General features: G+C 39.8%; 1 protein-coding gene across 2 annotated transcripts in view; it reads left to right on the top strand.

Annotated features, from left to right (window-relative positions):
* The window catches only part of ZNF558 (zinc finger protein 558), a 23,560-nt gene extending 15,717 nt beyond the window's left edge, over nucleotides 1–7,843 (top strand). For both annotated transcript variants that reach the window (XM_006764770.2, XM_015564615.1), the window contains 3 exons: nucleotides 5,242–5,337; nucleotides 5,827–5,909; nucleotides 6,370–7,843. In XM_006764770.2, coding sequence (XP_006764833.1) covers nucleotides 5,242–5,337; nucleotides 5,827–5,909; nucleotides 6,370–7,152 — 962 coding nt within the window. In that variant the 3' untranslated portion in view covers nucleotides 7,153–7,843. The remainder of the gene's footprint in view (nucleotides 1–5,241; nucleotides 5,338–5,826; nucleotides 5,910–6,369) is intronic.
* Nucleotides 7,844–11,029: the final 3,186 nt, after the last annotated feature.

An 11,029-nucleotide genomic window follows, 5' to 3' on the forward strand; every position in this document is an offset into this window, starting at 1 on the left:
GAAGCCGGCTCTAGCTCTGAGGCCTCGGCTGCTGAAAGCAGGTATCTGGTTTGTTTGGCTTCTATAATCGAAACACTGTTGCAGTCCTGCTGGCTGAAGCCTGGCTGGCTGAAAGCAGGTTTCTGGGGTTTGTTTAGGTTCTATAATTGCAACATAGTTGCTTAGACTGCAAGCTGAGAGGCCAGCAGCGGCAGGGCGGGAACCTTGGCTTCCTCCTTCACTGGAGCAAGCAAGCCTCCTGTTCGCTTCAGCTGCATGGCTGCCGGTCACCATCTTGATTGGCAGTTAATTTGCATATCGCCCTGATTAGTCAATGGGAAGCGTGTCGGAGGTACGGTTAATTACCATGTTTGTCTATTATTAGATAGGATTAGGTCCAGTTAGTGTATAGGATTAGCGAAGTCCTCTGTTTCCTTGTTGGTCTTCTAACTAGTGTCTGCCTATTATTCAATGTGGTATGTTGAAGTCTGCAACTATTACTGTAGTCTTTATTTCTCCCTTCGATTCTGTCAATTTTGAATTTATATATTTTTGAGCTCTGTTGTTAGGTACATATATGTCTCTGTTATATCTTCTTGATGAAGTTGTCTTTTAATATCTTTCTTTGTGTCTTATAGAAATTTTTGTCTAAAAGTCTATTTTGCCTGAACTTAATATAGCTACACAATCTCTCTTTTATCTGCTGTTTTCATGGAATAAATTTTCCCAGCAGTTGACTTTCAACCAATTAATGTCTTTAGATGTAAAGTGAATGTCCTATAGATAGCATATAATTGGATGATTGTTTTGTCCACTCTGCCAAAATCTGCCTTTTAGTTGGACACAGATTAATCCATTTACATGTAAGATAATCCTATATAATAAAAGTGTAATATTCTAAGTGTCTGACCAGTTGCTATGATGCACACTGACCACAAAGGGGAAGACGTTCTGACCAGTAGGTTAGCTTGCTGCTGGGGTCCAGCTGATGGGGACTGGGCAAGAGGGCCCCAATTGCTGGCCAGGTCAAGGGACCCCACCTGTGCACAAATTCATGCACTGGGCCCGTAGTTACTGATGAAGAAGAACCTGTTTATGCCATTTTGTTATTTGTATTCTATTTGTTCCTCAATTCCTCCATTATTATTTATTTTTGTGTGTTCTGTATTTTCTAGTGGGCCATTTTAATTCCCTGCTCATTTTTTCTTCAGTTTAGTTTTGTTTTTGTTTTTTGAATTTATTGGGGTGACATTGGTATTTTTTTTTTTTAGTTATTTTTAGTGGCTGTCCTGGGGATTATAATTAACATTTTAATTTATAATTATTTTGATTTAATACCAACTTTGTTCAATAGCATACCAAAGTTTTGTTCCTATATAGCTATACCATGCATATCCCCTCCCTCACTTTATAATGCTTTATCACCCCTTATATCTTACACATTGTGTGGCTATTAACATAGATTTACAATTATTGGTTTAAGCATTTCTCTCTCTTTTTTTTTAATCCTCACCCAAGGATATTTTTCCATTGATGTTTAGAGAGAGTGGAAGGGGAAGAGACAAAAAAAGAGAGAAACATCCATGTGAGAGAGAGGGGGTTACCTCTTGCATGCTCCCCAGCCAGGGCCTGGGTCAGGGAGGGGCCTGCAACTGAGGTACATGCCCTTGACTGGAATCGAACCCAGGACCCTTCAGTCCACAGGCCGACGCTCTATCCACAGAGCCAAACTGGCTAGGGCAGCATTTCTTTTAAGTCATATAGGAAAAAAGAGTTACAGAACAGAAATGAAGGCGTTATAAACCCCTCAAAATATAATTGTCATTGACAATTATATTTACCTATGTATTTTCCTTATCAGTGTTGTTTATTTCTTTTTGTGGATTTGAGTAATATTCATTGTCATTTTATTTCAGTCTGAAAGTGTCCCAATAGCATTTCTTGTAAAGTAGGTACATTACTGTTGGGAGTGATCTCTGTCTCTTTCAGTTTAACCTATCTGGGGTTTTTCAATCTTGGTAGTGTATATTTATGTTTTTTTCATCAAGTTTGGTTAAGTCTTTAGCCATTATCTCTTCAAATATTCTTTTTTTTAAAATATATTTTATTGATTTTTTACAGAGAGGAAGGGAGAGGGATAGATAGAAACATCGATGAGAGAGAAACATCAATCAGCTGCCTCTTGCACACCCCCTACCGGGGATGTGCCCGCAACCAAGGTACATGCCCTTGACCGGAATCGAACCTGGGACCCTTGCTTGAGTCTGCAGGCCGACGCTCTATCCACGGAGCCAAACCGGTTTCAGCGTCTTTAAGCATATTTAAAATAGGTGTTTTAAATTCTTTATCTAGCCCTGGCCGGTATGGCTCAGTTGCTTGAGCATCATCCTGTGCACCAAAAGGTCACTGGTTTGATTCCAGTCAGGGCATATACCCAGGTTGTGGGAGGCAACCAAGCAATGTTTCCCTCACACATTGATGCTTCTCTCTCCTGCCCGCCCTCCCTTCCTCCCTCTCCTTTCCTCTCTCTCTCTAAAATCAATAAAGTATATTTTTAAAAATTCTCTATCTACTAAGCTTAATGTTTAGGTTTCCCCAGGTACCGTTTCTATATTTTTCCTATAATGGGCCATAAATTTATTTCTTTGCCTGCCTTGTAATTTTACTGGCTGAAAATTAGACATTTGTGATACTATCATATGGCAATTCTGGAATCAGCTTTTTCTCATCCCCAGGGTTTGTTTTTGCTGTATGTTTAGTGATGTTTCTGAACTAATTTGGTAATATCTGTATTTGTTGTGTGTGGCTACTGAAGACTGCTATGTTGAAAACTCCTTGTATACGTGGAACAGAAACAAACGTCTCCTAGTCTCTGCAGATGGGCTCTGAGTATATAATGGGGTTTACACTCGCCGTAGCCTTCACAGCCTGCTTGTGAATAAAGCCTAAAGGTCAGCCAGAGCTGAGGACTTAGTGCTTTTTCACGTCTTTTCTGAGCATGTGCCCACCCGGGTATGCACAGGCTACCAGATTAAAAGTGTCAATGTCAAAAATGGCCAAAACTTGTTAAGAATTTTTTATATATATTCTATTGATTTTTTACAGAGAAGAAGGGAGAGAGATAGTTAGAAACATCAATGAGATGACAATTACCAGGAACCAAAATCTCAAATGCTCTGGAGAATAGCAGTTTTTCAGTTTCTTTTATGCATTTGAAATTAAGGAGGGAACACAAGGAAGATTACAGGAAAATGGAAGCAAGCAGGGTGTAGATCAAATTCAGGATGGTTAAGATTATGCGCTTTCTTTAGGGTGGTCATGCCTTCGGGGAGTAAGCTGTGTTAATTTAGATGCTCAAGACCAAATGGGCAGAGCTTGCTTAAAAACCTCTCACTAAGAAGTTATGTTTAAAAAAAAAAAAAAAGAAGTTACGTTGTGCCCTGGCCAGTGTTGCTTAGTTGGTTAGGCATTGTCCCATGCACCAGGGGGTTCCCGGTTCTATTCCTGGTCAAAGGCATCTATGCTCAGGTTGTGGGCTTGATCCCGGTGAGGGTCATCGTGCAGGAGGCAGCCAATTGATGTTGCACTCTCACATCGACATTTCTCTCCTCCCTTCCTCTTGCTAAAAATCAATAAACTATTTTAAAAAAACAAAGTTGTGTTGTATGACTACCCACCATGACCTGTCCAATTAGGAATTTATGATCTATTTTTTAAATATAGAAACATCAATGATAAGAGAGAATCATTGATAGGCTGCCTCCTGCATACCCCCTACTGGGGATCAAGGCCGCAACCCCTTGACCAGAATCGAACCCAAGACCCTTCAGTTCTCAGGCTGATGCTCTATCCACTGAGCCAAACCAGCTACGGGAGGAATTATGATTTATTAGAGCACCCTCTTTTCAACTACAAAAGGAATATGAATGAAAGAGCTTTTCAAAAATTCTCAAAAATACATTGTTCCACACTTTTCCTCCCAAGTTTTCGGTAGTCTTCTGTTTTCTTCTACGGGTTTCCCTCACTTCAGGTGGTGGTGGCTGATATATTTGCCTTTAAATGTGTTTAGCATAGCTCAGCCCTTGGAGAGTTTGGGATTAGGTAAATGAAGGCAAGCCCTTTGAGCCAAACCTTCAGAAAGGTCTAAACAATCACAGTTCCTTGAGATAATGGTCCGTTCTGCTCCCTCCAGTATTAGGAATGTGGGCTGTTGTCTTCGAGGTCACGGCCAAAGCATGAAATAGAGAATTAATCAAGGATCAGTTAAAATGTCAGCTGTTTTTTTTCCTTGATTAAGCATTTTCCTGGTTGCTATAATCTTTGGGTAAGTCTCCAGAATTCTAATAAAGTTAACTCTTAAAGTTTTTGCCAGTTTATTCATTTTATGCTTCTGTATAGGGATGGGCTTTTGGAATTTAGTATTTCTTGTTTTCAGTGTCATGACTTCTCACTAGAATTTCTTACACACTTCTGTGTTCCTCAGTCTGTGTTCCTGGGTCTGTACTCATTACATGAATGAGACAAACATGTTCTCCACCCTCACAGAGCTTTGTGACTGATGCCTACCCTATGAACTGAATATATGTTTCTTACCCTGACCTTATATCTCCATGGTTAAAATCTTTAGAGCTTCTGATGTGTGTAATTTAGACTTTGACATGGGCTTTGGGACTATAGTTGACCCTTGAATAACAGGTTTGAACTGTATGGGTCCATTAATACGTAGATATACATAGATATTTTTTCAATAATTATACAGTTGGCCCATCATACCCCAGGCTTCACATCTGAAGATTCAGCTAACCACCGATCAAAAACAGTATTTTTGATCCATGGGTTGGGAATCTGTGAATGTAGAAAGCCAACTGTATGCATTGTTAAATGCCATTTTATATAAAGGACTTGAGCATCTGTGGATTTTGGTATCCACAGGAGGTCCAATCTTCCACGGATGCCAAGTGACAACTAAAGTTTCAGGATAATCAAATTAAATGCAGAGTTTTGACTGTGCAGGTAGTCAGTTCTCCTAATCCCCTCATTCAAGGGTCAACCCCTAGATATTTATGCCCTGTCACCTAGATCTTGAATAAGGATCTTGTATTTTTGTTCCTTGGGAGTTATAGTATTCATTAGAATTTAAGTATAATTATTCCATTACTCTAAAAGTCTCACTTGGCCTCTATAGAATTGTTGGCTTCATTTTCATGGAGTTGCTTGTCACCTGCACAGTCCCCCTTCAACATGTCTTTTCTCCATGATTAGGGTATCATGTTGATAAACTCAGCCTGATCTCTCAGTTGGGGCAAGAAGACAAGGTGATGACAGAAGAAAGAGGAATTCTCCCAGGTATTTGTTCAGGTGAGCACCAGGAGGATATGACTTTTTGTGAGGAATAGCTGTGGCCAGTGATTTGGGACATGGAAGTACGTATTACATTAAGAAATATCAGAGAACTTTGTAAAATGTCCTTTTTTTTCCTGATGGAGATGGCCAAGAACATTTGGTATGAGCATTTTTTCCCTTTTAACTTGCTGTTCAGCATCTTATACTTTACTTTGGACTCAGAGGCTTTCGTCTCCCCTTGTTTTTGTCTTGTTTTGTTTAAGTCTTTTTTTAACTTTTTGTCCAATTTCTTTCTACGTTACATCCCTGATAATTCCTTCTCTTAGAAATCTCTGACAAATCTTAATCCTTCTAGAATCCTTTCTTAAAACCTACAATTTACATACTCTTATTCCTTTCACTGCAAATCTCCTAAAAAACCCTAATCTCTCAGAGTCTAGCTTTACTCATGTGTATACTATTTCTTTTCTCTACCAACTTAAATTCCTTTTCAATTTGTTTCAGATGTGGAGACTATACTTAAAGCCAAATGGTTAACACCTAAGAAGCATGTTTTTAGGAAAAAACGTTCTAATGGTGTAAAAGCGGTAAGACTAACATGGTGATTCTTGGTTTTTCACAGTAGAAGAATTCTCTAAGTTAGAAAAGCCACAAGATAAAAAGGAGTATTATTTACACAAGATAAAATGGTGTCTCTGGAGAGATGTTGTGGGAAAATTGTGAATTTGGAGAAAATTATAAGTTAGCTTCAAACTAGTTTTTTCACTGAGAGTTTCCAGAAGTAAATTATTTCCTTAAATGTGACTAAGATATTGTCTGTTGAACCATAAAGTGGTCTTAAATTTATCAAAAATGCTCTTGTATGGTAAGGACTTGCATCTTTTTTAACTCCTAAGAGCTCAAACTGGGCACATGTCTTATACAAGCACTGAAAATAGTGAAAACATCAATTATATTAATTAGCATAATTCCTGGGAGAGAGAATTTGTATGACAACACTGAATATTAAAAATATTATGAATTATAGTTATTTATCTCTATCAACAGGAAAGAAATCATGTTGGAATGAAACTTAATGAATGTAATCAGTGTTTTAAAGTCTTCAGCACAAAATCTAACCTTACTCAGCACAAGAGAATTCATACTGGAGAAAAACCTTATGACTGTAATCAATGTGGAAAATCTTTCAGCAGTAGATCTTATCTTACTATTCATAAGAGAATACATAATGGGGAGAAACCTTATGAATGCAATGACTGTGGGAAAGCCTTCAATGATCCCTCATCCCTCAGACTGCATGTAAGAATTCACACTGGAGAAAAACCTTATGAATGTAACCAGTGTTTTCATGTTTTCCGTACTAGTTGTAACCTCAAAAGCCACAAGAGAATTCATACGAGAGAGAATCATCATGAATGTAATCTGTGTGGAAAGGCCTTCAGCACGAGGTCCTCTCTTACTGGGCACAATAGTATCCATACAGGGGAGAAGCCTTATGAGTGCCATGATTGTGGGAAAACCTTCAGAAAGAGCTCCTATCTGACACAGCATATGAGAACTCATACTGGAGAAAAACCCTATATGTGTAATCAGTGTGGCAAATCCTTCAGCAGTAGCTTTTCTCTTACTGTGCACAAAAGAATTCATACTGGAGAGAAACCCTATGAATGCAGTAACTGTGGAAAAGCTTTTAATAATCTCTCGGCTGTTAAGAAACATGTGAGAACTCACACTGGAGAAAAACCCTATGAATGTAACCATTGTGGAAAGTCTTTCACCACTAATTCTTACCTTTCTGTGCATAAGAAAATACATAATAGGTGGATTTGAATACAGTAACTGGGAAAGCATTCATTGATTTTTTAATCCCTCAGACAACTTGTGGTAACTCATGCCAGGTGTTAGAGTTACCTGTTGCTGCCTAGCCAATTTCCCTCCAAAACATAGTGGCTTCAAACAACAAACACTTATTATCTCACAATTTCTGAAAGTCAGAAGTTCATAAATGGCTTAATTTTGTAGTTCTGGCTCAGTGTCTCTCATGAGGGTCCAGTCAAGATTGTCATCAGAAGCTACAATCATCTGTATTTTTACTGCTGAAGAGTCTTTTCTAAAATGGCTGACTCACATGCCTGGAAAGTTAGTGCTGGATGTTGCCAGGGAACCTTCATTTCCTCACCATGTAGGATTTTCCATGGGCCTGAGCATTTTTATGTGTAGCATCAGGTTCCCTCCAAAGCATCTGATCTGAGGGAGAGCTAATCCCGAAGCGATGTTGTCTTTTATAATCTAGCCTTGGAAGGGCATGTTATCACTTCCATATTGTATTGGACACACAGACCAATCCAGATACAGTGTGGAAGAAGCCTACACAAGGAGTGTATACCAGGAGAGAGAGATCCTTGGGAAACATCTGAGATGCCTGTCATGAACTCAGTGAAGAAAGGCCTTCAGCTTTCCACATTGATTTGATATGAAGTATCATTGAGCAACTCTCGGGTTAATTCACTCTGGAGAAAAACTTTATGAGTGCAATCTTTGTGGAAAGCTTTCAGCTTAAACTCACCTTAATGTGCCCAGTACATGTGATAAATCAGTACAGAGAAATACTCATATAAGGAATGTGAAAACCCCACAGCACATTCACATTACTGAGAAAACAATGGTGAGGCACTCTGAATGCAACAGGAAAGCCTTAATGTTCTCTCAGTTTTTGAGAGAGGTGAGGATTTATTCTGGGGAGAAAGTCCTCGTAAATGTAATCAGTACTGGAAAGTCTTCCATTTTTCCCATTCTTAGGAAACTGAGAACTCACTGCACAGAATATAAAGATTGAGGGAATGCCCTTAATGATACCCTTTACATTAGGAAAAATATTAAATACTCCCTGGATGCAAAACCTGTCAGTGTATTAATTTTGGAAGATCTTTCCATGATTCCTGTCTTTGTTGACTTGTTCACAGTAGAGGGAGACCCTAGGAATGTAATCGGTACGAGGATGGCTCAGCCTCACCTCTTCACGAAGTAGACACAAAATAATTTAAACTGGGAATGGAAAATGTAAACCTTAAGAGTGTAGTATATTACCTTTAACAGTGTCTAATCCTTAGGTTGGTCCATTATTTATTTATTTTCAGTTGTTTTAATATAAACATTTATGTCGATAGCTATACCCTAAAATAAACCTGAAGTTTTATTCCATAGTTTGGTATATAATATTTACTCTTTGAAGATATCAATACATGACAAAGGTATTTCTGTATGTCTCCTGAGTGATTTCATTTATCATAATGAAACACTATATGTGTTATATACTTTTCTTCTCATTTAATGGCATTTTTGTCAAGTGGACTTTATGATGTTGATTCTTTTTTATATTTATATCCTAATATAGCAGTTACTTTTAGCTTCTTCAGTGCCCATTTTCCCCTACTTACTCACTTAAAGAAACATTTTGTTCAAGTTGTCAGGCAGTATTAAAAATACTCAGTATGTAAAGCTTTCCTGAAGCCCAAGGATGTGTTGACCTCCTCTTCTGGCCGTAAGTAGGTAGAAGTCACTGGGTGGAACATCATCTGGCTTGTTTGCCTCACTATATTCTCTTCACCTTTACTAATTTTTCCCTTGAAAGTGGGCTCAAAGCCTAGAATTGAAAAAGCTATATTTTGATTATGATGATTTTAAAAATCACAATGATATGAGCTCCCCAGAAACTTCTGATTGGCTATATCAACTCTAGATTGCTTGTTCTTAGGCTTCTCCTTAAATTATTAAAAGTAACCTCTGAGTGATTTGGGGGATTTAGTTTTGAGGAGGTGTGTTAATATCCAGCTGAATGCAGTATTTTACTGGTAAACCTATTAGTCAGATTTTATGTTTCATATTTGTTTAAAAACAGTATACATTCTATAATTTTTAAATACAGAGTATACTAGGGGCCCAGTGCATGAACTCATGCACCTTGAAAAGAACTGTGGGCTGTGAGGCTACAGTAGGCACAGGAGTGGGTCTCGGCCCATCCTCCGCACCCCCGGTCACCTGTCTGCCTGCAGCCCCACTCCCGCCGCTGCCACTCCCACCCACTGAAGGCGCGATTGTGGCCGGCACCGTTAATGGGTGTGAGCAACAGTTGCTGCCCCAATCACCCCTCAGGAGCAGAGGGAGTTGGAGAAGCGATCAGGGCTGGCAGCTGCTTGCTCCCACTGATGGTGCCAAGCAATTGGGACCAGCGCCGGTCACTGGCAGTGGATACGAGCAATGGCTCCAGCACCCACAGCAGGTACAAGCGGGGCCGTCGCTGGCAGTGGATGCAAGTGCCTGGTGGGATCACAGCACATGGGAGCAAAGAATTTTCAGTAACAACCAGAGGCTTGCCCCGATGACAGTGACCGGTGTCCCGCCTTGGTCTGCCACCCCTGCTCTCCTGCTCCACCATCCCACTACAGCCAACGCCCGCCATGTTCTGTGCACTCCCCATGGTGTCAGTGCACATCATAGCAACTGGTTGTTCGGTTGTTCCACTGTTTAGTCTATTTGCATATTAGCCTTTTATTATATAGGATGCCCATTAACTCAAGCTCATTTTTTTATATAATATGCACAAAGTTTTTTCCTCAAACTTATTTACATTTAGTAATAGATGTGTATTCAAGTCTTCCATTTTGGTTATAAATTAACATTCATTTTTGTAATTTTGTAATTTTTATTTACATATGTTGATGCAATGTAACTAAGCAACAGGATTATTTTCTTGTGAATTTCTTCTTTTTATGTAGGGGCCATATTTTTATAGCCAAGTATTTCAATACATTAATAAATGATCAGTCACTTATATAGCTCTTTCTATATACTGGACACTCTTCTGAATGCCTTATGAATATTAACTTATTGAGTACTCAATGTAAGCTTCAAAAGTATGTGCTACTAATATCCCCATTTTACAGATGAGAAAACTGGTATGGTACACTTAATGTTACTTGCCTGAGTTACTGGCTAGTAAATGATAGAGCCCAGATTTGAACCCAGTCTGTGCACTTAACCACTGCCTCTTTACTGAATATTGTAGAGGCCCGGTGCATGAAATTCTTGCACTCGGGGGCTGGGAGGTCCCTCAGTCTGGCCTGCGCGCTCTCGCAGTCCGGGAGCCCTTGGGAGATGTCCAACTGCCGCGGAGGCGGGAGAGGTTCCCACCATTGCCACTGCACTCGCCAGCTGTGAGCCCAGCTTCTGGCTGAGCCACACTCCCCTTGTGGGAGCACACTGACCACCAGGGGGCAGCTCCTGCGTTGAGTGTCTGGTAGCCAGTGCATGTCATAGCAACCAGTCATTCCGCTGTTCAGTCGATTTGCATATTAGCCTTTTATTATGTCGGATGACTGACCTTATTTTAAAAGGGGGAAGGTCATTTGGCACTTGACTTGTCAAGGACATACATACACACATATCCTACCTAATAAAAGAGAAACATGGTAATTGGCGTACGACCGCTACCCTTCCCATTGGCTAATCAGCGAGATATGCAAATTAACTGTCAGCCAAGATGGCGGCTGGCAGCCAGGCAGCTTGAAACTAACATGAGGCTTGCTTGCTTCAGTGACAGAGGACTCCAACATTCCCAGCCTGCCGCTGCAGGCCTCTGAGCTGCAACTCTAAGCAACTATGTAACAAATATAGAAGCTAAACAAAACCCCAGAAACCTGCTTTAGTC

This window comes from Myotis davidii, unplaced genomic scaffold (assembly GCF_000327345.1).
Source record: "Myotis davidii unplaced genomic scaffold, ASM32734v1 scaffold198, whole genome shotgun sequence".
In the NCBI taxonomy this organism is placed as follows: domain Eukaryota; kingdom Metazoa; phylum Chordata; class Mammalia; order Chiroptera; family Vespertilionidae; genus Myotis; species Myotis davidii.